Here is a 27,193-nt window from a genome sequence, read left to right on the forward strand (position 1 = left end):
CGTCACATTAACTTTATTTGGCGTGCCATACAGTAATTCGTTAACTATGGACAACGTTGGTGCTCTCGAGGAAGCCGCTAGAAAACGAAAAGAGCGTCTTCAGGCCCTAAAGAGAAAGCAAAATAATCGCGAAGATGAACCACATGTAAATATTGTTTCATCCATGTGAATTATCACTATTCTAGCAAATTTGTGAATGTTTGTATGGTTCAAACTGTCAATTTGAATTTGACATCGTTGCTAGTGTGACAAAGTTAATGCACAGGCTTTTATCGGTAACGGTTTTGCGAAACTTTTACTAAGCATAAGTACTACTACTCTAGTGCTACACTACTACTAGGCTAATGCTAAAATCTGTTTTCAGCATTGTACGAATGGAATCTCACAGTTGTATTCTTGTTAGAACTGCATGTTCATATCTTTTGTTGCGAGTAAAACTGTTGAATCAACAAGAAAATTGTGAACTGTGATGCTTAAGCAACTGTAGCAGTAAGTGAATAGTTAAGTTAACATTGTTATCCATTCAGTTCCTGATAGCAAAACCATAAAATATGTCATGAAGTGTTGTGGTTGACTGTTATGTTGTATCTCTCTTTCTTTTTCAAGGATGGCCCTGAGACAAAAGTACAAAGTCTAGATGATACTGCAGAAGAAGAGACTTCAGCTGGTTCAAAGTAAGTACAAAATCTAAGTAAGAATTTGATACAGATCTGCTTTATAAGGTGAATGCTATCATTGATCTGAAACTGTATTGGTCATACTTCAATTGGTTAGCCATTTCAGCCGTATTACTTATTTTCATCCCAATTGGAAGTCATCAATTGACCTGAAACATTTTTTCCCCTTGTTCTGGTTAAATATTTTTATCCTTCTTTTTGTTTTTGTTTAGCCTTCTTTGTTACCCTAGGTCACTAGCTTGATAAACATTCTTGTTCTTCTACGTAGGTCCCATCATATGTGTAATTATACCAGTTTCTTATCATTTTCATATGTACTACTGTAATGCATATGAAAAAATAAATTTGAATTTAATTTTGTCATTGCTTCTGATTCTGCTCAAATAGCACTTAGTTAACACTTTTATGCAAATCATGCGGAAGGCAAGTGTTCTCTTATATCGAAAATGTTGTTTGGTTAGGGTTATGCTTAAATTATTGACCATTAATATAAATAATACATTCGCTGTTATTTTGCAGAAAAAATGCTATTTTCAAGAACTACATCCCAGAAGATGAATCTTTGCAAGAAAAAGTCCAACCTAATGTAGAACTTGCTCAAGGTTTGTAAAACTGTTTAATGCCTGATTTTGAATTGAGAACTGTACTAATTATTTCCTTACAGTCTGTGGCAATGATATCTGTTATTAAATAGAATCCTCTCAAAAGAACTTGATGAACTTTTCTTCAGTTATTTGCTCCCAGTGTCAAAAAAATTTCCTAAAATATATGACTGTAAGTGAATGGTTTCTCCAATAATATCCACTATTGAAGCAACTACAGTATTTGTGTTGAAAACATGTCAATCAGGCCTCAAAAGTTTGGGCTACTTGATGGCTTAATGCCAGTGGTGTTTGCTAGTAGAAAAATTAAGACATTTGCATTTATCTACCAGCAGACATCAAGAGACATCAATTTATTCTTAGGAACTTCATTTTGAGATGAGTTGATGAAAAAGGAGAGAAATTTCTTTGCTATTTTGAACTTTGAACTCTATTTGTTTGAGATTTAACTAGTACCAATATATTTTGGGATGAAATTTGATGCAAAAGTCTGCCTTAACTTTGAGGGTACAATGAAGTACAAATTGTAATTTCACTTGTAATAATTATGATGACCTTGGTAGGAAACCCTTCAAGAAAACACAATCCTGCCATCATTACAGACCGTATTTACTTTTATGGATGGTGGATGGTTGTACTTGGGTTGGCAGTGTGTCATAGTCATGGTTCCTTCTTTTTCTCTTTTAGTTGAAGAACATATTCAAGAACAGCTCCAGGCAGCCAAACCAGAGCCGGTTGTGGAGGAGATAGATTTAAACAATTTGGCTCCAAGAAAACCAGATTGGTTAGTATCTGACTTGTAAACTTAAACATGAATGAAATACAATCAAAATCACTATTTTGGCTTTTTTTTTTTGGTGGTGGAAAACTTCTTCTGTCTGCTTGAGATATTGAGAAGCAGCTCTGGTATGTCGTATCATCATAAAGTCGTAGATTATTAGACGGCAGTTCATAAAGGGAATCCAGCAATGACTGGCCCTTGTTACATAAACTGTATGATATTTACAGAAGTAACATGTGTTCAGTCATTCATTAAAATAATAATATAGAACCAATTATGACTCATCTCATTGAAGGATTGCCCTCTTCTTTCTATCTCTCATGGTGAGCTTCTGGTAGTTATCTTGATTTTACAATTATTATATTTTTGAAACCTTAGCAACAAGTCTGTGGAGCCAAGGGTAGTATAATACACTTGGTATGTGATCTGGGCTATTCAACACCATCACATTAACAAGATGCCCTAAAACACACTCACACACGCACAAAAGATAAATGTGAGCCGTTATGTACAGCCTGTTATTAGAAAGATATCTTAAAGGAGATGATTGAATACTATTCAGATTTCATCGCTATCGCTTTCCACTGGAAAAAACAGTAATAACAATATACTCAGCATTAGCTACTTATTCTTAAATTGTTTTTGTGAGGAATTGTACTCATCCACAGCTATGCTGCGTGTGTGTTTGTGTGTGGCTAAATAATTAGCAGAGGAGTAGTAATATACAGCGGGTTCTTAGTCTTTCTCTTGTATTTCATGCGCAGGGATTTGAAGCGAGATGTAGCCAAGAAGCTGGCAAAATTGGACAAGCGGACTCAGAGAGCTATCGCTGAACTGATAAGTAAGTAATTTGACTAGTAATGTGTGTAACAAGTATTCTGTCATGTTCAAGAAAAGAAGAAAAGAGGAAGGAGAAATTTGAAAATGTAGGTTATCTTAAATAACTTATAAAAGAGCATGAAAATAATTTGACTTGTATTGGAATCTAATGACTTCCCCCAGAGCAACTAGTCTAGCCTTGTGCTCTAATAAGAGAGCTATCAAATTCAAAAGTTGCGACAAGCGACTTCATTTTGTTCCGTTTTTGTTCTGCTGGGGATGCTAGTCAGCAGTCGTAAGAGGTCTCCCTGACCTCATGTCAGAGGATCACTCATGTCTTCAAATGATACAAACTAAGCAAGGGATTTCAATCGATTTGAAACAGTTAGATGTAATCATGAGCGGGAAATATGAGTAGTACACTGACTAGGCAAAACATTTGGGAGCAAATTGCACGTAGAGAAAAATTGACCTATATCATCATTTCAAGCTCCAATCATATTGCTAAATGGATTTGTGCATTGAGTTTGCACATGCCTAACCAAGGTTTGGCTTAACACACAGAAGTGATAAAATTGTTACCATTCAAAGTGATCAGTAATATGTGTACATTTTTCACATTGTATAAGGCAGTTTCAGTAGTGTAAGATCTTATTTAAGTGGATAATGTGTCGTGCATAAAAGAAAATTTCAAAAGAGAAACTCTTCACTGTACTCACTAGTCACTACAAGTTCATACTGGATTATCAATGCAAAATCTTTGAGGTTGCTGTCAGTTTTAATATATTCTAGTCTAAGAACAATACAATTTTTTTTTAGCTAAATTTTCTGGTTCCTCTTTATACCTCTTTTATCTGTGATTCAGGAGATAGATTACAGTCAGGAGAAGGTGACCTGGTCACAGCTGTCCAAGCAAGCTCAGAAGCAGCCCAGCAGGATGATGAAGACTCAGATTGAACTTGATGGCGTCAGGTTAGTAATAACAATAATAATAATGGACATTTATAATGCGCCAGTATACGTCAAAAAAAGACGCTCATGGCGCAGTGACACAAACAGTGCGACAGCAAAACAAAAAACAGTAATCATAGAACCAGACCAAAATGCAAGCAAAAATGGGCAAAAGTGAACGTTAATTAAACAGTTTTCATCAAATGAGTCTTGAGATAGCATTTAAAAGAAGCAAGAGATGGACTGTGCTTTACATGTTCTGGAAGGCTGTTCCACAGAGAAAGGGCAGTAGCAGCAAAAGCTCTTTTGCCCTGTGATCGATTTTGCCCCATGATCGATAGTGGGTATAATTTAAAAAAATATATAAATATACCGGCACTATGGTGAAGTGGATAAAGGTGGTGGCATTATATAGGCAATGAAACCTATCATCTCGGAGGTTGTGGGGGTCAATCCGTTGCCTGCTAAAGTCAGATGGGATTTTTATGCTGGAGAAATCCACAGTTTTGCCACTTAAATGGTCTTCCAAATTATTTTAAAAAAATTAAAAATGTAAAACGAGCTACAACCCATAAATTTGATATTCACCAGATGTGAAGTGTAGGTTACAAGCCAATCCCCCTTCGCTCACATGCACATGTTGGCTACTTAGCGTTAGTACAGCCAATTCTCACATGTTCTGAAGACCCTGTTAAAGAAGTGATTTCTTTCCCCCTTCCCCTCCTGAACCTCCCATCAATGTGAAATCATTCCTTTGACTTTCCTAGTGGCCCCCTACTCACTCTTAGTAGTTACACTGCTGGGGAAACACAACACTACATTACTGTTGCCCTCATCCGTTAAATCTGGTGTAATTTAATTTTGTTGTATGGAGGCTCCAGAATTAATACAAGGAATATCATAGTATGATCCTGTATTAGTACACAGGATCATCTATATAGAGCTACCGATGCAAGCTATAGTGACTTAAGCTGCAGCTTGGTGGGCTATCTTTTAAAAATCTTTTTTGCAGACAATTCATGTTTAATATTTACAAAAGGATCTTAGAATTTTGCAAGTTTAGCAAACTAGTTATCAAATTTCCTCTGTAGTTAATTGATGAGAATAATCTTTGAAAGAATGAGACACAAACATACTTTATTCTGGTATATATATTTATATAAACATATATTACAATAAAATAAAACAGCAAGAATATGGCATTGTTTTTAATACATTCTGTAAACTAATTTAGTTTGCTTATAAAAGTACTTATCACACCTCATTTCTGATTTTGCAAATAAATGCAACATCACAATAAATCTCTAGCTGCAATAATTACGTTTGATTCCACATCTTCAGTGTTCCATAGTTATATGTCGCATTTAAACTGATGCATTTCAATGAAATACTGAATAACAAATTACTTCTAACTGGGTTCCTTTGTAGAAGCAGGTGCCTAACCATTCCATTTGTGGAAACACATTCCTTTTTTCTGTATTAAAAGTGACCTGAATTTACAGGTTGGAAACTGATAACAGGATCAGCTGCCGTAAGTGAAGGTTTCCAGCCCCCCCCCCCCCCATCCACGATTCCACTCTTCTATGCTTCTAATATGCTGCAAGATGTCATGTATGACACTTAAATACATCCCTCTGTAATGAACTACAGTATATATATAGACATGTGTCTGTTAGTAGAATCTCAGCAACTGCTTCGTTGGTTTGAAGGAAATATGGGAAAGATCGGGAACAGAATTCTGGATTATCGTAAATTCCTTCCTTCACAAAACAAAATTCTGTATCTTACGACACACCCTGGCATCTGATATCAAATGTCCAATAACGTGAAGCATGTAATCATGAATGCAATGTGCCCATACTTCATAGAGTCTGCCTATTTCTTCTTAACAGACGTCGCTGGCCTTCGGACAGCCGTGGGACGATACTGTCCTGAGACGCCACCGTAGTGGACAGACTGTGGCCTGTTGGAGATACTGCAGGACCATAAAGGACGGCAGGAGCTCACTTGACCCGGAGATGTTTGAATGACGGGGAGGGTGGACGGCGGCCTGCTAATTCTCCGAGTCTGAAGCGTCGATGTCTTAGGCCTTGAAAAGGCAGAGACAGATCGGGAGGAATCCCCAAACGTTGACCTGTTTGAATATGGCTGGGTGGTAAATGTTGCTGGAAAATGGGAGAGGAAGTGAGATAAGAAGAAAAAAAAATTCCAGATGATTCGTTTACTAAATTCTGAATTTAAATTGTCTTTATTCCAAATTTAAAGAAATAAGGGATTTTTTTTTTTTTAAAGGTTTCTTGTTATATGAAACAAATTATGAAATGAGAATATTTTTTAGGAGGAGGGGGGGGGGGTAAGGTTACAGGAATTTGTTATAGAAGTTGTAAATATTTTGTGTTACCTTAAGTTTAACTTTGATTTAAAAAATTCTTTCAACGCTTCCCCAAGTTATATTAGGCAGATTGTTGGTTTATTCCTCCCCCACTACCCCCTACCCATTCTCCCGCATTCCTACCCTCTCCTCATCTGCCCCATCTGTGGGCTATTGTCGTCACAACCTGTTACCAACCTGTGTGGCGATTTTGGCTCGGAATTTTGTTATCGATGAAGTGAGTAGCAGCATAATGTATTTTAGGTGTAGGATTAGATTTCCCCGCTGTAATTTGAGACTTCTGTCTCCGGTAGGCCTTAGCGCTCTTCGTAGCTAGCGACGAGCCGGGTCCCGATCGTAGGTCTCTCACGAAGGTATTCGTTGTGATCGTCTGGGAGTAGTTCTCCAAAACATCTTGCACTATGCCATTCTTGAAGGAACTCCATTTGAATTCTTCCCTGAAGTTACTCCAGAGGAATTGATTGTCCGGGTAACTGGCCGTCATTCCATGGATCTTTTCCAGAGTCTGTTCGTCGGCATACTCTCTAAACTTTGAGAGGGATACCCTGACGATCTCACAGCCGAGGCTTAGTAGTGACAGTTTGGGCATTGTGCCCTTGACACCTTCAATTCCCTGCGTAAAAAACAGTATTTATATGTATTAAATGTTGTAAAGAGTTAGCATATCTGCCTCTCTCAGTCATGGTCTCACAGTGAGACTCACCGTGGAATCTCCAAATCTCACATGCGAAATGTTTACACCGTTAAAACAATGTAAAGCAGATCTACATAGAAGTGTAGATATTTTTTCGAACATTTGTCAAATCTCCAAGGGGTACCAAACACCAGGGGTTTTAGGGGCAAAATCTCAAGGTTTACACCTTTTTGGGGGTATGGGGTGGGGGGGGGGTTGGATGGTCTGGGTTATAGCTGTTCAGATGGTTTGTATTGTGAAAGACTTATGTTTTAAAAACTCGAAGGTACCTTGCTGAAGGTTCATTTTCAATTATCGATGACATCATTGGGTTTAATCTCCACTACGTATGTTCGCCATGTATGTTTTGTCTTTTGTAATATATGTATGAAACAACAGAAATAGTGAAGGAAAATTTGTGAATGTGTTACATTTATTTCTTTGGTCATGTTTGCTTGGTCCGTTTGGACACTGGAAAGATTGAAAATCATTAGCAAATTGAAACTTGATGTTGGTAATTAATAGAAATGCAAAATTGGAAGTTTGATTAGGTCTGATATCAGCATATTGATAGATGGGTCCCTAAGCCCACAGAGTGACTAAGAGAGGCCTCAGTCCACTATAGCCATCGGCTGTTTTACAAGTGGCTATTGTGCCTTCTGCAAGATTTTAACTTTAGTAGGCTACATTACCTATAGCATCAAGTTTGATGAGTGAGTCTAATTGTTGTATGCAATAACGAAATGGGTCGGATTCGATACTCACAAAGCACTGGCCTGGTCCAAGACTGTCTACCCTGATGTACACCCCTGCATCAACCTCTGGGCCTTTCATCGTTCCCATTCCAAGGGTCATATGGTTTGGTAGTTTAAGTTCCATTTCACCAGTAGAGCCTCTTCTGCAATGAAAAAAATTAAGTGGGAGAAATATGAAATGTTTTCACTTCTTAGTGACATTCTTTGGAAAATAACTGGCAATGTGATCCCTCTTGTGTGTCTTGAACCAGCACTGCCTCATGTGACACTTTCTTCTCAAAATGTGGGCACCATCATATCACAATATGTCTCAAATGTATTTTAAAATTGGACACCTTTTCGTGATCTATGTAATGTCGCATATTATCTCCCCAAATTGATTGATTTGATTTGAAGGGCTACATTACAAATCATCTGTGTCAGAAATTCCCTACAAAATGAATTCCTGTGCGCTTTCTTCATTGCAATGTCCAGTAGGCTCTTCGACTATATTTCGATAAAAACAACAGCACTTTTTGGATATCTCAAATTTTGTAAGGATAACTTTAATGGCCATCCAGGGTCACAGGCGAGGTTTTAGTACCATTTGAAGGTGAAGTCTTATCAAATTTTAGGCCTGAAAAAGCCGTATAAGTTATGGTTACGTGAGGATCAGGGGATCTTACTATTTATATAGAAGGGATAAAATCGTTACTATTAATCCCGGCATGCATTGCCTCGGTAGGCAAATGCTGATTTATATGAGGTGACTTTTCAAAATTGTAACGAAAATCCTTGTTTTTATTCGAAAATACGTGTAAGAGGTATAGTAGGCAAAAGTTTACGTTTGTATGAGTCGATATACCCCCTATCTAAAGATAACGGCGTTTGTCGGGATGCCTTTAATGGCCATCCAGGGTCCCAGGGGAGGATTTTGCAACTATTAAAAGGAGAGTTCTATCAGTTTAGGCCTGAAAAAGCCTTATAAATTATGCTAAAATTTCGTTTTCAGGCCTAACATTTGACAGAACCCACTTTCAAATGGATGAAATCGTTACTATTCATTTCGGCATACTTTTGCCTCCGTAAGCCAATGCTGATGTCTATGAGGTGCCTTAAAAATTGTAACACTAAAATCCTTGTTTTTATTAAAAATACGGGTAAGAGGTAAGCAAAACTTTACGTTTGTTTATGTCGATATGCCCCCTATCTAAATATAACGGCGTTTTGCCAATATTTATTGGCTCGAAATTAATCGTCCCGAGAAATATATATTTCTGACAAAGCAGCCTAGAGAAAATCGAAACATTTCAAACACGATCATTGTTTAGCCCAAATTCCTCAGTTTATAGAGTTTCACGAAATATTTCGATGGTAATCATATAATAGATAATTTACGATCGTTTTAGAGGCTAAAAGTGAAAATAATCGGTTTTTCAAATTTCCGGAGAAAATGGAAACTTGGTTAAAACAGGGAGTTGTTCCATAACAACTCCCTGGTTAAAACCGGAAAACATTTATGAATAACAAAGGTTTGATTTGACTGCTTTGAAATCACGTATCACTGGCAAGATGCGTCGAGCGCCCTCTTTTTATCCGTTTGATAAAACGCCCAGTGACAGCTTTGAACAAAATCTGTGAATGTTTTTCAAACTGCCAGGCAGTTCTTAAATTTTGGTCAGGATGCTCCGAATAGCATCTCCGAGCTCGTAAAAATATATCTGTCATTAACATATGTTTTCAGGCCTAAACTTTGATAGCAAAATTTAAAAATTCCCTCAAAATAGGGTTGCTTATAGAGTTAGTCGTTTAGCTTTTTCACAATACCAGCCCCTCCCGACTCAAATTTGTCTCTCCTGACTGTAAAGGTTTTGCTCTCTCTTCGTATAACTAACTTTGATTGTTTCTGCGCCTTACCTTTTCTGCTTTGAATATGCATCATTTAACTGCTGACGTAATTCAGGTGGGTTTTCGTCGACGTCACCCGATTCTTGTCTGTGGATGGACATTTCTCTGTGGATGCCCGCACTTTTACAGCGGTTCTCTGCCCGGGTTCTTGTTTCCATATCTTCCTTAGAAGTACGTCGGCTTATTTGTCCTAGTGGCAGGTTTAATAAGAAGAGAAAAAATCAAAGGTGGAGCGCGCGCTTTGATTATTTGAAGAAATTTGCTTCCACGTTTAAATATCAGTTAACATTGTAAACATGCTCAAACCTGACTGAACATAGGTTTCGGCATCTACTCTGGATATTTTCCACTTTGTAAGTCTACGGTTCATGGTAACAATTAAAGCGCATTGCGGTATATACCCCCCACCCCCCCCCCACGTCGAGTGTCTTCGTGTTGGGTATAAATAGTTTTCTGCCATTAATCTATAACTAGAGCACCAATGGTGCAGAAGCTCATACCTTTTCGAGCTTAAAAATGTAGGGCCCACAAAACCAATTTTGGGCCCGTGAGGGATACCCCCCCCCCCTCCATTAGCAGAATCCTGGCCACACCACTGGCTATAATTCCTATTTTCCCCTTTAAATCCTATTTTACCCACTCTCTCAAACAATACCACTGACCTACCCTATTAAACTTTCTCCCCTCTACCTTAGCAGACATAACAAGCACTCCCTACAAGGCATAACTTCACAAGCTGCCTACATACCTCAGGCTCAAAGACTTCTAAGAATCGGCAAGTGCTGATTGGCTATAGGGCTCTCATGCTTACAGTTCAACAGTTAATAACAACTCCCAGTCCTGCTTTAATTCCACTAACAGCCTCTGCAGAGCTTAACCACAAATGTAAACAAACACTGCAGACACTGGGAGACAAATTAAAGGAGCTTTGGCAAAAAGTGAAGGCTCAGATTTTTTTAAACAATGGGGATTAATTGTAATTAATTAACTTTTGACCAAAATTTTTTAGGCATCACCTTATTCATACACAATCCAACAATCATCAGTTCAACTTTGAATATGATCCATCAAAATCTTGAGGAGATTGAGATATTTGAAAATATTACAAAGAATGACCCCCGATGACCCCCTAAATGACCTTTGACCTCAATTTTCCGAACACCCCTCGTAACTCTCATCCCGAGGAACATTGTGACCAAGTTTCATTATAATTGGCCATACACTGTACGAACAGGAGCAATTTGAAAATATAGGGCCGCGGCCCGGGCCACAAAAGACCCCTAGTTGATCTTTGATCTCAAATTCATGAACACCCTGAAGGTAAAACTACCATAGTACTATCGTGACAAACTCTCAACATTGTACCATGGAATCTGTAGGAGAAGAAGCATTTTGCGTATTTCCACAAAATGGCCCATTACGGCCCACAGGTGACCTTTGACCCCAAATTTTGGATCATCTCTGATGGACCTATACCTAATGGTCCTTGTGTCCAAGTTTCATGAAATTCCATCAAACGCTGTGCGAGTGGGAGCGGTTTTACCAATTGTTGACGGATAGAGTGATAGAGTGATAGAGTGATAGAATGATAGAGTGATAGAGTGATAGAGTGATAGACGCCGCACTGTAACAATAGCTCACACCAGCATGCTGGTATGAGCTAAAAACCCTGGTTTTGAGAGTATTTTGCAAGAAAGAGGTATAATTGCCGAAGGTGTGTTTCCATACCGCCGGAGCACGGGCACATGAAGTCAATGACACAGAAATTCCACAAAATCCCCCTTTAGGAATAATTCTTCCATGAAACGTTCGGTTCAACAATGTGGCCTCAACATAGGCATATACAGACGATGTTGCGAGATAATGAAAATTCGATTAAATAGATATCACTGAATTCAAATAAAAAAATAAAAACACAAGTTCACCTGTCGTTTTAGGTCTTTCTGGGAGAGTGGCAGGTACCAGCCAAGGGTAGGGACTCTGTTGGCCCTCTGGTAGAAGACTGAGAGGGTAATCTCCTATCAGGAGATTAGACCGGCTTCGGACCCTCGTGACAGGATTCCGCTTGGGCTCCTCTTCCTCCTTGACCTGTGCTGAATGCAACTTAGCTAGATCCACCAGTCTGAGCACGTCACATCGACCCTTGATCAGGAAAGAATGAAAAAAAGAATCTTAGATTTCACCTTCCCGTTGATTTCAATTCCATGGTTATAATTACTATAGAAGAAGTAAGTTAACTTGCACTCTCTATATTTATTATTCTACCTCCCAATCACACTACACTACGGAATTACATGGGATTGCACATTAGAATAGTTTCAGTGTACAACAATGTTGCCATTTTGACGTTACGAACGCCGAAAATGACAAATTTCATTGGGCGGAGAGAAATGAAACGTCCGGCCAAACAGCATTTTGGCCTTTTTTTGTGCTTTCATTGCGTTATTTTTGGAATAGCCAAGAAATTTATGAGAGACAGTATATTTAAAAAGAAGTCAATTTCCCAAAGGTTATTGATTTCAACCATTTCATGTTCTTCATTCCGACCAAAGGCCTATACGCGTCAGTAAAAAAATTGGATGTTTTCTTTCTCTCCCCGTTCATCTTAAGTGACCCCAATTGCAAAGAGTTACGAACCCATATACAAGGTCATTTGTAATAAATAACAGTAATTTCGTATTTGGCGTTTCTTCACCCGCTTTGTCCGCTAATTTGGAAGGTTGGTTCACAGAAAACCTGGCAACCCTGGTACTCTTTAAGAAAAGTCACCCATGATAGAACCTGGGTACGAAAAACCAAACAACGAACCGACTGATCCGCTCTCGTATCCCTTGCATCGAGACCAACTTTGTGATCACGACTTTGTGATTTACGATTCCCCTAGAAGGGGAACATATAGCTTACACATGACCTTAGCCAAAAGGCCGAGAAGCAACCCTGGGTGTACAATTTGATCCCGAGAGGAGACTGAGTCGTGTTTGGCGTCTTTCAATCACTCTCTCTCTCTTTCTCGTTCAGGGCTGCATTCAGGCAGCTGCATGGCCGCGTTTTTGGTCCGTTTGATCCAGCAAATGCGCTGACGAGCATCAAACGGACCAGTTGACTGGTCCGTTTGATGCTTTGCATTTGCGCAATAGGTCCTTTTGGTGATATTGGTTAGCGTGATGATGGGGTGGAGCTATTTGTTCAATGGGAAACATTATGCTGATGTATATTCATGTGCATGCTTCATTATATTTTTACATTATCAGCTAGTTTTCAACCAAGTTTTGATTGCGGTTCCCATTATGACTGCTTTAAAAATGAGGAATTCGACATTCCAAAGGCTATTGTAAACGTGTAACATCGAACTAATTTAAAATACTCGGCAGCCACGAGGAGAGATTGGAAGAGCTTCGGAGTACGTTGCAGTATATTTGAATATAAATGAAATGTAGGTGATAATAATTGTGAATTATCGGTGCTTGGGCCCTATAGACAATATTTGTAATAGAGACTAAGAATTCCTTGGTTAATTTCGTTACCAAGCACAACAAGTTTACAATAGCTTATATTTTTAATTAGGTCTTTACGCGAGGTTGTGATAATAAATACTTTTCGACTCTTGTGTGCGGTTTGAAAAGGAGGAGGGGAGGGGGGGGGGCGGGGGTGTACACCGCATCCCCTCGTTGTACACGCCTATGAACCAACCTTAGTAATGAAAAGTAACCATTCATTCTCCCTTGAATCTTTGACGATCACTGAATCGTAGTGGTACTCTTCAAGGCGACCCATGTCACTTATCTCTTCAAGCTTGTCATTTGGCCATGTCGAAAAAATATCAAGATCTCTGGAGAGAAATATTAGGATAACGATGATATTAAAAATCAAGGACGTTGGAGAGTTGAAGAAAATGACTAAAGGTTCAAAATTGATTTATTGCTATAAAATATATATACGTTCATATTTTAAGAGTTCGAAGTAGGTTCAAAAGATGAAGGTTAAAATTATCAAGTTTCTATATATTAAAAAAATCAAAACAATTTTGTGCAAAACTATATAGTTTCAGACTATGTACTTGTTACACATTGGTACATATATTGGGTTGATGGCTACATATTTTTAATGTATATACGATGTCACAAGATTCAAGACTGGTAGGGTGGGGGGGGGGGCGCTCTCATGAGTCGGTTGACTGTTAAACTTGGTGGGGAAATACCGGCATTTAAATCATTGCTGTTATAATTATTGGGGACTTTCGCTCCATTCCCCGATATCTGTCGCCCGATGTATATATGTTATCTAACCTGAAGAATTTCAGTCTATACTGAAACTCCTGTTGGATGTGATGATGGATTCCTCCCCCTCCCCCCCCTCCCCCCCTCCCCCGATGTCTGTCGCCCGGTGAATATATATGTTGTCTAACCTGAAGAATTTCAGTCTATACTGAAACTCCTGTTGGATGTGAAAATGGAGACCGTTGTCAAAGAACTCATCCTTGTCGACGATCAGTAGCTCGGTATCTTCCAGACACATGATGGTGGCCATCCGGGGCACGTCCTTGAGAAGAGCGATCTCCTAAAAGTAAAAGGAAGATGAAAATAGAACGATTAATTTTATGCATGTATGTATTTTAGATCCTCCTGCAAGCAGGAACTCGCGAAGAAGCCATCATTGGCTTATCAAAGCCGCAAGCTGACCGAAGTCAGTCTCTTACATTCGTATTTAACGTCCATGATTATGAATTATCAATTGTCAACAACTCTGTAACTGGTCGACATACATTAATCTTGGAGTGACTCGAACTGGGGACCTAATGATTGGAAGGCACCGGCGTTAACCGGTGATCTACTAGAACACTCTTAGAAGATTCGTGAAAATGTTAAATGATTTAATTGTTTGAATAGTTTTCGTTTGCTGAAAATTTACTGAATTATTGGATAGGTCAAAAAGATATTACACAGCATGCCAATTTCGTTTACTTTCTATTGCGCCATGATTTTCTTTAATAAGGTAAGTTTATCAATGTAATTCTCTTGGTGTAAAGGAACGATAAGTCCCACAAAATGAACGTAACTGGATTTGTGTGTGTGGGCGGGGGGGGGGGGGGTAGCTGGATATGTATGGGATGAATAGGGAGGGGGAGGATGGGGATGTAGATATTTTATGAGAGAGGAAATGTATCTGATCATATATAAAACACTAAAACTTACACCAAAGCAAACACCTTTCCTCAACACGGTGACTTCTTTCTTGGTAAAGACACTCTCCTCATCTTCGTCCAGAGTGACGCAGACAGCTCCAGAGAAGATGAAATAGAATGAGAATCCTGGATGGCCTTTACGAATCACGACTCTCCTCCGACCGTATCTATGCAAAACATACATACAAAGAAATATCCAAGGTAAAATACAGGACAGAACAATGCATGAGTAAATCAATCGAAAAGTTATGTAACACGCATTTATCAGTGTGACTCATTGTGTATGGTTTACTCTGGTGTTATAATATCACTGTTAGTATATATCTACCGGGATAGAACTCTCTACACTTATGTAACACGTATTTACCAGGATAACTCATTGTGTATGTTTTACTCTGGTGTTATAATATCACTGTTAGTATCTTCCAAAGTTCTATACTTCTACTGCCGGATAGAACTCTCAACACTTATGTAACACGTATTTACCAGTGTGACACATTGTGTATGTTTTACTCTAGTGTATATATAATATCACTGTTACTCTCCACACTTACTTTTGATATCTGACGACTTTGGCGATGAGATTTTGCATCTTTTTGCTGTATTTACGGAAACTGTGCAATCCTCGCATCAGATTACACATAATACGGATATCTTCTTGTGTTCTCTCTTCGGGTTTCTTCTCGAGAATCACGTGACCTGTCTTCGGCCAATGAAACTGCACGAAACCAAAATAAATAAATATATAACGATTATAAATTAAATGCTGAACATCTCAATTAGAAGAAAACTAGTAAAACGGTTTTCTCCAAAAATTGATTAACAAAGAATATAGCATATGAACGAAGAATCATCCGTTCCCAATTCCTCACTACTATTGCACTCTTAGTTTGTATTCACTGTGATGCTCTATTTTGGTCCCCACTTTGCATATCTGACCTGGGTCGAAATCAAATTGTTATAATAACCTGGACTAGTCTGAAAGTATACACAATAGAGAGTATATGTATTAAATATTGCTGGAAGGGTTTGGTTATTTAAATGTGTGATGGGATACAGGTTACAAAATTTGGGTCGAATTGGTGAACATTTGCCAAATGAACATCAATGTTTCCTTGCGTTTCTTAAATCCAGATGGCTGTTGATCCCTCGCGTTTGTTGCTGTTGTCTGTAGTGATGTTTAGCACATTAGACTACTCTAAAGTTACACTCAAACATTAAGCAAAAAAAAAAAAACGACCAATGACTGTAGTTACAACACTGGTCGGAAAGTTCACGGAAATTAAACTCCTTCGCGCCTTGTTACTCTGCGTTACCGTACGCAACTATCACGCATAGGAGAGTACCAGGTTTATTATGGAGGGAGGGAAAGGGGGGGGGGTCGGTACTCTAAAGAACAGCGATACGTAATTGTTTAACTCAGGCTAGTTATCAGAGAGTATAAAGCAGGGAAACGATTAACCTCAATAATCTGAGGTTGCAGAGGAAATAAATATTGAAAAAAACTGTCTGAATTTCTTACCTCGTGGTTAGTTTTATAGTCGCCTGCGTTGAATGTGATAGTTTCTTTCGATGTTTCATTTTCTTGTACATAAACCACTTGCTGACCCTTTGAGAGTTTGTTCACCATGTCAGTTATCCCTGCGGCAAACGCCCCTTTTCCCGCTTCCGTCGCATATCGGTTGAGATTAATCTGCACACGACACATAAATTGCACACGAGCCGCAGCATGACGAAACTTTGCCAATGGCTGTTGAGAGTAAAAGAAGATCACGTCTGTTTCTGATTCACTTTTTATTTTTTTATTTAATTTGGACCTTTTGTGTTGAGTCTGAAATTTATCAGATTGTCTTCAATTTTTCACATTACAAATTAGAGATTCACATCATTTTTTCATATTCAGAGTTCCCTCTTTCCTTATATATACCCTGCACGCATGTGTACATTGTATAATTCCGTGTATGGTACATAACGTAGTTGAATCCCCACCTCACCCCCCCCCCCCCCAACACGTGGAATTTGAGCATTTGTCCCTGAATCGAGTTCTGGGTTTTTGTCAAATGAGTCGGTACATGACAGCCCCCTCCCTAAACCCTTTCATCACTTTCTCCATTCCATCACCCCTTGTTTTATCAATCACGCCTACAGCTGATCTAAAGTTAATCAGCCGATGTTCTGTAAAAGTCATAGTTACGGAGAGTCAAATGTTCCATAAATGTCGAAAAAGTGAAGAGTCATGCTTATGTTGAATTTGACATGATGATGGACGTAATGACATATTGTATTTTGTTTCGACATGTTCATACGGAATTGTCACATGTTGATATGAAATTGGACATAAATATATATATATTAACTTTGACAATTCACTTTCTTTTTCGACATTTATGGAACGTTTGGCTCTCCGTAGAAAGTATTGGTACTTACATTCTGGTATTTCTTATCGCTCCTATTTTCTTGGCCTCTCTCCTTTAGTGATAAAAAAAATATATATTTATATATTCAAAATAACGTAATGTTATTATATGAGACAGGGAGAATGGAGTGGATGTGAGCATTTGATATATTTATACACATATAATATAGTACACATAATATTTTGATTTGATTTTAAGGTGGGAGGGGCTATTAAACAAAATGGTGCTATATTTTACAACTTTAGAAACAATGTTGCGGAATTTTCGACTGCTTAGTTTGTACCCCACATAAATGTTATATAGTTATACACTGTACACTAGGATTTTGTTATTGTAATATTCTGTCCACCAGGGTTGGGGGGGGGGTACTGACCCCCGGAATTTTTTCTGGGGAGGAGGAATAACCCAGATGTATACGTGATATCGCCCCTAGTCCAGCAATGACACCTTTAGAGCCGACTCCGGTTCTTTATGACGTAATCGTTCAAGTAGCCAGGACATACTCTTTGTATATTATTCAGCAAACCACACGAAAAGTAAACATGTGCAGGTGAGTATATATGTGACGTCATCATACTACAACGTGTGAGATTTTACTGTTTGATAAGAGAAAAGAAAAAAAAGACCAGTCCCGATCAATGCTTTACTTGGAAAGAAAAATGTAACTTCCACAAACGGTGGGCTATACCAATCAATTATATCTTCGCGAAACCAGTTCTTTAATCGATCTCTTTAATTTCTATCCCTTAAATACTTTTAAGTAGTTTAAAAAATTAAATCGATACAAAGCATAAAGAAGGATTACCGACTCTTTTACTTCAAAGGTACCTCTAATCAGGGCCCTCGAGTTTGCCTTAATGTATTTATGTATAGCTATATGTCAAGTATCGCTGTAGTGGTATTGTTATGTCATGACAGAAGCATCTAAAGAGATTGATGACTGTCAGACAATAAGGCCCGTAAATGTTCAAGACAATACACACAACAAAAACCATTAGCGAGCCTGCAATGCATGTTGGGACCTTGCTTGTGATGTAGCATGTCAGTCGCTTAAGTATCACTAGCTGAGAAACGCCACTTTGCACTCCACCTTCCCCCACCCTCTCTCTCTCTCTTTACTTTCATTCCTCTCAGTCACACGAGACAAAATCAGGCAGCCCAACAGACCCTCCCTAGCAACCGTTCCACCCTCCTAACGAAAATATTTTCCTTTTTTAAACATAAGTTATATTTCATCTACTACACTCTTATTTATGTACCGGCCATTTCCCACATAAGAACCACTTTCTATGGTTCGAACAGGATCACTCCTATAACATTCGTAGTCGTTAAGAAGCAGCCTTTTGCTTCCAGTCGACAATTTTAATCTATCAAACCTATCAATTTTTACACCAAATAAAAATTTGAATTGATTTTAAAGTAAAGACAACCTGTCATATTGTTCATCAAATTAAAGTTAATATCAGCAAGGAATAAATGATTCCATTCTGTTGTGGTCCAGACCATATGTGAATTTCTGAATATGTGAATTTTTAATGTGAATTTCAATCACTGCACGTTAATGCAAACACAAACCGGTAAGTTTTATGGTCAACATGTATTACTTCACTATACGCATACTAATGTATATAGAGTCACACTCCTGTTTCTACGTTGCCATGGCATTTTAGCAACGAAACAATTATCAAAATCAACTAAGCAAAGAGTGCAACTTATGCTTTTCCTTCAGCGCAGAACCCCACCCCCCACCCCCTACCCAAACAATATGCAACATGACCGAGAGATTGTGATATTATCCATGGCTAAGCCGCCCCCCCCCCTTTTCAAAGGCTCCTTTGTTCTTATTTACCCTTACGACAATATACATTAGAACTGTACATATCTAGCCTGACACAATGAAGACAAAGTGTCATGCTCTACGCTATATCTTGTATGTAAAATACCCTTCTTGGTATTATCGGTATGAACATGTCACAGATTAAATATTTAATTTATCTAAAACATATATATTTCTCCCGTAAGAAAACATTCTAGTAGAGATTTTGTTTATCATTGTACACGGAGTGTAAAATCCGTAGCATATTTTAAAATTGATTCAATTTATCTTTTACAATCTTTTACATTTATGACTGTAAACAAATAACATGATTTTATGAAATTATCAAAGTATCAAGCTGCAATGGGGATTTTCGAGGTTTCAAATTGAACGATTTTCTAAGGAATTCAATACTAATCTATGTTATGTTTTGTGATATATGCATTCCTTTAAATGAAGCATACGACAATGGAATAACATATGAAGACAACATGAATGTGATTCAATCCAATCCCGTTGTCTTAAAGCCAACAACTAATTGCTGAAGTCTAATTATATACGCTAAGGCATTGCGATAGACCCATGCATGCTATTGGTCTCAGCAAAGGAATGAAAATGAAAGAAGTTCATACAGAAAATAAGTAAAGATATTCGAGTCCAGTATAATTATTTCCTCAACATAGGTGCAATTAAAACCAAATTGGTCACCGAGGGTCGTGAATTCAGCTGTTTATTCATCGACACCTTTAAATTATTTTACCTAATAATAAGAGATTTTTAATTGTCAGATTTTTGTTATCCTGCTCAATGGGTAAGAATAATTATTTCTTTTTAAGGGTATTAAAAATTAAACCCACAGTTGTTGGACGATACAAACTAGTAATTACATTATCGATGTAAGACCTTTTCTTTGATTTAAATTTCAGTAATATCTATAAGCGCTGCTTGTGGTTACAAGACCATCAGTATTCGCCCCCAATTCATAGCTTGCTAAAGAAAAAAATGCTACAAGTTTTCAAGAGTAATTCTTGGAATTATCTGAATTTTTATAATTATTCATTGACATCGAGGAATGTCTCATAGAGAGGCAGAATGGCTTTGAGGGTCGTAGTAAATGTTTATTGAAGTATGTGTGACCATTATTAGACAATCTAGCATATTCAGCAACCCTGATGCCATTTAAAGTCTAATTTAAAGAAAATATATATACATACTGATCTATCCGAATCCGTGTCTTCCCCTTTGAGATTTTCTCCTCGCTCAAGAAGACTCTCATCTCGCTGACTTTCATCAATTTCCACTTCTTTGATTAAAATAGTCTCTGATTCCTCGAAATCCTTTAATTCGATATTAGTATTTTCCATGTTGTTATAGTTTCTTAAACTATCACGATTTTCGCCATTGCTGCTCAATCCCACCACGCTTGCTGCAGTATAGGTATTGTCTTATCCTTATCTAACTTGTAATTGAACGCAAGCTCCGTCGCTGCAGAGGTATTTTGACTAATTTTGTTGACTATTCCGTCTGTCATATAAATACAAGTATCTTCGTTTGACAATAAACCTTCATTTAACGTTCCGTTTGTTTTCAGACCAAACATATCATTACTTATAGACTGTTTACACTGGTTTTGGTGGTCGTGTTGTACATCGCCTAGGTGTCGTCTGGGTGTTTCTAAATCTACAACCTCCATCGAATGGTCCAAAGTCTGATGATCAACGGTAGCCATGGTAAGGGCCGTCATAATCACCAAAAGGAGATTAAAACTCAAATAATACACTATCCACACGGATTGATTGCACAAAATGCCATAAGGTTTATTAAATCTATACCGGTTGTGCTATATTGATCTTCTTCTTAGATTTAAGGCTAGGCAAGATCAGAACAAATGAAAATGTTATTGTTTTAAATCATTTTTATGTTCACAAGTTTCCGCTTTCAGATATTCAGTTGCCCAAAAAGCAGTGTACTTTTCAGCGCGTTAAAGTTGGCATTTTGAAATATCCATTATAAGGATATACACCGCCTTATACTCCATAGAAACAATATCGACTCGAAACTGATATTTCAAGATCCATTCACTCACAATTAACCTAAAAGAACAGTCCAGATACGAAAAGCAAACAGTCGATGAGAAACATTGACGTGAACAGTTCCTACATGTATGTCAATACTCGTATGCGTCCTTCCAAAACTAGAATAGCCATAGTTACGCGAATTGTAAAACCAAAGAAGTGTTACTTTATCTACAGTGTAAAAGCAGACTATATACTCACTACAAAAAAAAAGCATTGGCACCCTGCATGCATTAGATAAAATCACTGGCCAATATCGATAGTATTGATTTTCTTCGGTCATTAATAAACTTTTCATCTTTTCCAATAGCACAAATCATAAATCTGTACGTTAAACATTTAAAGACAGCCAACCGTGGAAGAAAAAAATGTTGTCAAATCAGGAAAGCAAGTACCGAAAATCCGTACCTAAGTCGGTATTTAAAGACGGTACTTGATGCTCTTAATAACATGTAAACCATACTTGATGGTACTTCCATGGTACTCGAAGTAAGCCTATTACTTGTGTATTCGGTCTCTCCCAGGGTTGCACAACTAATCGATGGCAGTAGACTACCTTTGTTGTGGGTATCATAAGAGAAAAATCAATATTAACGGGATGGCAGATTTTAGCCTGCCCATAACATACCAAAGATTCTTTTATTCTCTTCACCCGAGAACCATATACGGCTAATACATGGCTATAAATATATGACCATAAGTACTAGGGTTTTAAGGTCTATACACAGATTGGACACTTGCAAGGGGACCACGTCCCTGTCAGAACTGGATATATATATAGGCCTCTTAAAGATCACTAGAAATTATACTTTGAAGTAACCGAGGTTAAAACAGCTGGGAGATTGTTTAATAACAAAAAAATATCCACTATACGTGGGGTGGCGTCTTCGTGGGGGGTCATTATTGCAGAACTTTCTTACACACTGAGTCAGCTAGTCGTGAATATATATAGGATTCTTTTAGCCCGCTGTAGTGGTTTCTTCAAGAGTGAAATCGTATTGTGCGTGCAGCACATGTATTAATCGATATAGTAAACGCCGAAAGGTTTTGAAGGTCGAAATAAACGTCTTTAATGGCAACCAAACAGTTAGTGACGAAGCGTTGTACTCACGCCCAGGGACGTCGAGGGCCCATTTCGGGCCCGGGTACAATAAAGTCACAAGTAACTCTTTTAGAAGCATTATTAAATTCGTGATAATTACATGTGTCTGCATGAAACTGTTTGTGAAAAACAGAATACATTATTCTTTACCCCATATTTGCCCTGTCCCCGATTCCTCATTCATAAGGCTTGAGCACGCGTCATTTTTATATATGTTATTGTCATCTTTAATGAGGGTAGTCCTGCTCAGTGCAGAAGCACTGCTTTCCATATGAGCCCTCATTGGGGCTACGAAGTATAATGCGTAATACATTTGATGTGACGTAGAAAGATATATAATGTTTTACTCTTTATGTGTCTTGTGCATGCGCAGTGTCGTGACGTCATGAAAGTAGATGTAGTTAACATTTTAAGTGTTGTTACTGGAAACGATTTCTGTTGTTGATTATCGTATTAGAAGCTTCAATATATGCCCATTTTCCCTACAAGACACTGAGAACACTGAGAAATTCCGTCAATGGTATGATATTAAATTTTCTAAAAACGGTGGAATAACATATTTCTACAGCTGTTTGGATATTTCCTCGGGATAGGTGTATTTTTATCAGAAACATTTCTGGGTTGTAGATCACAAGCCTCCTTTACCGAATTATTAGGCCTAGCCTAGGTCTCGAGGGTGACGTATTGAAACAAACCATTTCTTCCTGAGCCCGTTTTTGTCTTCTGAAAATTCTCATTTTCTGGCCCCAACTTTTCCAGATCCCAGATGATAATCTCAGAAGGTGTTCCGGGGGCAGTGTTTTTGAGGTTGAACTTTTAGCAGAGCTGTACCGTGAGCTCCTTGTAGATGATCCCGGGGAGGGTGTAGTACCAGTTGATGTAACAGCATGTTGAGGAGACGAGCAAGGTCTTCTTCTTCCAATATACCGGTCAGTACATCTATCTACAATGAATGTGAAATATCGTTATTAACTTATAAGTTGTAAACAGTGACTGTACTTTACAATAGATTACAAATTAGCGCCATTTTACACAGCTTCCGACACCGGTAGGGGGTAGGCGGGGAGGGGTGGAGCAGGGTGTTGTTCCATAACAACTCCCTGGGTGGAGGTCCCAATAACTTTACTCTGGCGTGCAGTCGTCACTGAGCAATGGTATAACTCCTAAAACATGATTTCGATTTTATAGCTTGCAACTTTTGCTTTTCCAACATTTTATATCTAAATTTCGATTTTGTATCTCAATATTAACTTTATATGTTAATATATAACTTTACACTGTATATTATCTGAAATTTTGTGAACACCTTTATCTCAAAATTTCTACTACGTTCTCAAGCATTTACAACGAAATTATCAGTTGGAATTGAAAAGACTTTTTTCAAATCCACAATGGATTTTTTAACCCGAACAAGTTAGAGTATTTATCTTATTTATCTTATTTTGTTGAAATTTCAGGATTTTTTTTTGTCAAACAAAATTTCAACCTTGTTTTGTCGAAATTTCAACGTTGTATGATAAACTTTGGAATTGTTTAACTGTCAAATAAACTTTCAAATTAACTGTTGAGATTGCAGCGAAAATTGTTAGTGATTTTGTTCGTCTTTTTGTCGAAATTTCGTGGAAAACTATACATGCGATGGATGGATTATGATACATATGAAACCAAAAAATATATCATGATCTTTGACGGACTGAAACTCTTTTCATTCACGTTAAGGACCTTGCTGAATAAACTAGCAACATCCCCATTTCGTCACTTTGAAAGGTGAGAGGAAAGTTGTCCCCCTCTGTCCCTTGCTCCTGTATCTGCGACTATATATGTCGTCATTCTTGCAGCTGATTCTGAATAAAGTTTTAATTACCAATTTGCCTTACGTTGCACCACTATCAATTCCGATAGTCAACTTGCAAAAAGTCCCCTCCCTTTTTAACAGTATACATCGTGCCCTTATGGAAAGCCGTTTTAACATTTAATAAGGAATTTCAGATATCTCGAAATAATTTCAGATATCTCAAATTAAATTACAGATATCTCCAGTTTATTTAAGATATCTACAAATAATTGCAGATATCTTAAAATCAATTTCAGATATCTCGAAATACCAGGGAATTTCAGATATCTGAAATTGAATTCGAGATATCTCGAATTCAATTTCAGATATCTCGATTTCAATTTCGGATATCTCGAATTCAATTTCAGATATCTGAAATAGAATTTTGGATATCTCGAATTCAATTTCAGATATCTCGAATTCAATTTCAGATATCTGAAATAGAATTTTAGATATCTCGAATTCAATTTCAGATATCTCGAATTCAATTACAGATATCTGAAATTTCCCGATTAAATGTTAAAATGGCTTTCCATACGTGCCATTTTAACATTTAATCGGAAATTTATGCATATGCATTTCAGATATCTCGAATTCAATTGCAGATATCTCGAATTAAATTTCAGATATCTCAAATTAGAATTGCAGATATCTTGAATTCAATTTCAGATATCTCGAATTAAATTTCAGATATCTCGAATTAAATTTCAGATATCTGAAATAGAATTTGAGATATCTCGAATTCAATTTCGGATATCTCGAATTCAATTTCAGATATCTCGAATTGAATTTCAGATATCTGAATTAGAATTTCAGATATCTCGAAATCTATTTTAGATATCTCGAATTCAATTTCAGATATCTCGAATTCAATTTCAGATATCTGAATTAGAATTTCAGATATCTCGAAATCTATTTAAGATATCTCGAATTCAATTTCAGATATCTGAAATAAGAAACAATTTCAGATATCTAAAATTCCCGATTAAATGTTAAAATGGCTTTCCCTATGCCCTCTCCATGCATTGTACGCTGTTACGAATGTCTGTTTACATACGGTATATACAATTGGCACCTTGGATAATTAATTAGCTATCGTTACTGGAATACAATGCGATTCGTATAACTCTGTTTTGCGATTCCGATTCGAATCTCCAACATTTTGTTATCCTCATATTACATCTTGGAATTGTAGACGAGTGCGGGAAACACAGAGGTCTTGTTCTTGTTCTCGTTTTCTTAATTCTTTTTTACTCTCCCGTCCATGGATATAAGACCAATCTGAATTTGGTAAGAATTTTGAGACCGACTTCACATCGATTGAGACCCGCCTTTTGATTTTCACTGGGGGAAAGGTGACACCCCATCCCACCTCTCCCGTATGTATACCCCTCTCTATTAGGGGCAATAGTTCAGAATCACTTGAGTATTCTATCCATGTTTGATCATTATTAATCTTGACCAACATTGACAATAATCACGACTTTCTACCATGTCATTAGAGAGAGGAGGTGAGAGGGGATGGGAAAGGGAAGGGTAGGGAAAGGTGAGGGAAGGGAGGAGAAGGGAGGGAGTGGGGCAGTAGTGAAGGATGCAGAGTCTCTATTTTTTTTCGAAGGGGACGGCAATTGCTTGGCCGTCATTTCTTAAAGAATAACCACCTAAATCGTTAGGTTGCAAAGCGGGAACAATAGAATTTTGCGGATTAATTGGCAGAATTGTCTTCACTGAATGTTTCTTTTTCTTACCTTATTTTCAATAAGGCTAGGTGGTTCGTCGCCCTGACTTTGAATCACGTGGTTTAAAGCGATTTCGTGTCTCAGCTTAAATAATTCACATGCAATGGACCGGTACTATCATCTGCGAGTAAGTAGAAGGGTGGGCTTAATTTGGACAACCCCCTCCTCCCCCCCCCCCACGAATTAAGAAACACAATGTCAACACCAGACTCCTATCCTCTCACTGAACACGGATAGATATGAAGTACGTACCATTTATTTTTGTTACTTACTTGCATTTGTAGAGCTACTGTTCCCGGACAGTCGTATGCTTGTATGTGATTGGTCCATTTTACTTTCAACTTGCTAAACGAAGGCCCGCACCTATAGCAATTGGTAGTGAACTTCACAACGTTTTATCAGCTGGTTATGCGGCTGGTCCAGTTCATATCTATGTATCGACTATGACTTCTCAAAGACTCACAGAAGAGGACTGGGAATAAAACTCTTCACACCGTCTAACCGTCTGTTCTAAGAACCACATAGGCTACCGTATCGCAGGACTTGCAGGTTGATAGTAGCACACCCTGTAAATTAGACAATGGCAGTTTTGTTTGGATGTAATTTTCTCGATGGCGGATAATTAACGCACGATAGACTTGATCACTTCAATACTTAACATCTTTGTAGTCTCCATGTTGCCGGTTGACTTATTGCTGCATTGCCTTATTGTACCCAAGTGTCTAAACAACGTACCACTGAATGCATAGGCAGCCTTGCCCTGATTGTGGTTAACGAACTAAAGACAAGTATAGCCTATACTAAAGCTGTCACTTTTTTGCGGGAATGACTACAACACTGCGTATACGTATACACTCAGTGTAACTTAGAATTATTTGCTCTTAAACACATCGAACGCGTTTACTGAATGCGCAGTACCCAGATATATATATATATATACGTAATATAAGAGCGCTATACAAAATCTTACGCGTACCGTTGTTAGTACTAGTAGGCGTCAGATATGTCAAAATCTGCACTAGACAATTAGCTTCAGTAAAGAGTGTTAAATATCACTAACCAGCCTTGCACATTATGTTTTTATCTTCAAATTTTGTCCTCTTTTCCTCTGCAACCATATCATTGGAGACGTTCGAACAATAAAGACGAAGAACGATGGCAAGATATATCCAAAGTGTAGACTATACACTGCACAGAATGTAGAGAACTGCCCAGTAGGCCTACGTTTTGATATGGACGCCTAAAATGACAACAAAATTAGTTAATTGTTATTGACAAACCAATGTGTATGACGGTATAGTAAACACTCGAAAATAGATACACGCGCACGCACTGAGGTATTACCTACGTACAACATGCATACAGTTATTGCAGGTATTGCTGTGCATGAGCGCTCTTGTATCACCGTATGCATGCGCGCACAAAAGTAGACTAGGCCTATTACGCGATAGCTATACTAATCCCGTGCTTAATTGTGTAAAGCAGAAGACT

The 27,193-nt window shown here is 37.9% G+C and overlaps 2 protein-coding genes across 5 annotated transcripts; one reads left to right on the plus strand and one right to left on the minus strand.

Moving 5' to 3' along the window:
- On the plus strand, nt 1–5,861 carry LOC139966584 (coiled-coil domain-containing protein 12-like). The gene is made up of 7 exons (XM_071969774.1): nt 1–145; nt 607–674; nt 1,197–1,279; nt 1,967–2,063; nt 2,825–2,901; nt 3,745–3,851; nt 5,723–5,861. Exons 1-6 carry the CDS (start codon nt 47–49, stop codon nt 3,834–3,836), a joined length of 516 nt encoding a protein of 171 aa, XP_071825875.1. The 5' UTR covers nt 1–46; the 3' UTR covers nt 3,837–3,851; nt 5,723–5,861.
- On the minus strand, nt 5,373–26,917 carry LOC139966583 (cyclic nucleotide-binding domain-containing protein 2-like). 4 transcript variants are annotated; one of them, XM_071969771.1, is made up of 14 exons: nt 26,763–26,905; nt 25,975–26,268; nt 22,825–23,072; nt 17,147–17,188; nt 16,242–16,469; nt 15,274–15,437; nt 14,730–14,886; nt 13,943–14,094; nt 13,228–13,366; nt 11,463–11,679; nt 9,547–9,727; nt 7,661–7,793; nt 6,400–6,835; nt 5,373–5,995 (listed from the first exon to the last, which is right to left on the minus strand). In XM_071969771.1, the coding sequence occupies exons 2-14, from the start codon at nt 26,030–26,032 to the stop codon at nt 5,706–5,708; spliced, it is 2,445 nt and encodes an 814-aa protein (XP_071825872.1). In that variant the 5' UTR covers nt 26,033–26,268; nt 26,763–26,905; the 3' UTR covers nt 5,373–5,705. The 4 variants fall into 4 exon arrangements, with proteins under 4 accessions (XP_071825872.1, XP_071825873.1, XP_071825870.1 ...); XM_071969772.1 differs by lacking the exon at nt 25,975–26,268 and having other exon boundaries at nt 26,763–26,917; XM_071969769.1 differs by lacking the exon at nt 26,763–26,905 and having other exon boundaries at nt 25,975–26,565.
- Nucleotides 26,918–27,193: the final 276 nt, after the last annotated feature.

Source organism: Apostichopus japonicus, chromosome 4, assembly GCF_037975245.1.
Source record: "Apostichopus japonicus isolate 1M-3 chromosome 4, ASM3797524v1, whole genome shotgun sequence".
In the NCBI taxonomy this organism is placed as follows: domain Eukaryota; kingdom Metazoa; phylum Echinodermata; class Holothuroidea; order Aspidochirotida; family Stichopodidae; genus Apostichopus; species Apostichopus japonicus.

Coding starts and splice junctions, on each gene's coding strand:
- LOC139966584 (XM_071969774.1), top strand. CDS start 47: ATGGACAACGTTGGTGCTCTCGAGGAAGCCGCTAGAAAACGAAAAGAG. Junction 146..606: donor ATCGCGAAGATGAACCACAT/GTAAATATTGTT, acceptor TTCTTTTTCAAG/GATGGCCCTGAGACAAAAGT. Junction 2,064..2,824: donor GCTCCAAGAAAACCAGATTG/GTTAGTATCTGA, acceptor TTTCATGCGCAG/GGATTTGAAGCGAGATGTAG.
- LOC139966583 (XM_071969772.1), bottom strand. CDS start 26,820: ATGGTTGCAGAGGAAAAGAGGACAAAATTTGAAGATAAAAACATAATG. Junction 16,470..17,146: donor GCGATAAGAAATACCAGAAT/GTAAGTACCAAT, acceptor TACTCTCAACAG/CCATTGGCAAAGTTTCGTCA. Junction 14,887..15,273: donor AAAGTCGTCAGATATCAAAA/GTAAGTGTGGAG, acceptor TGTTTTGCATAG/ATACGGTCGGAGGAGAGTCG.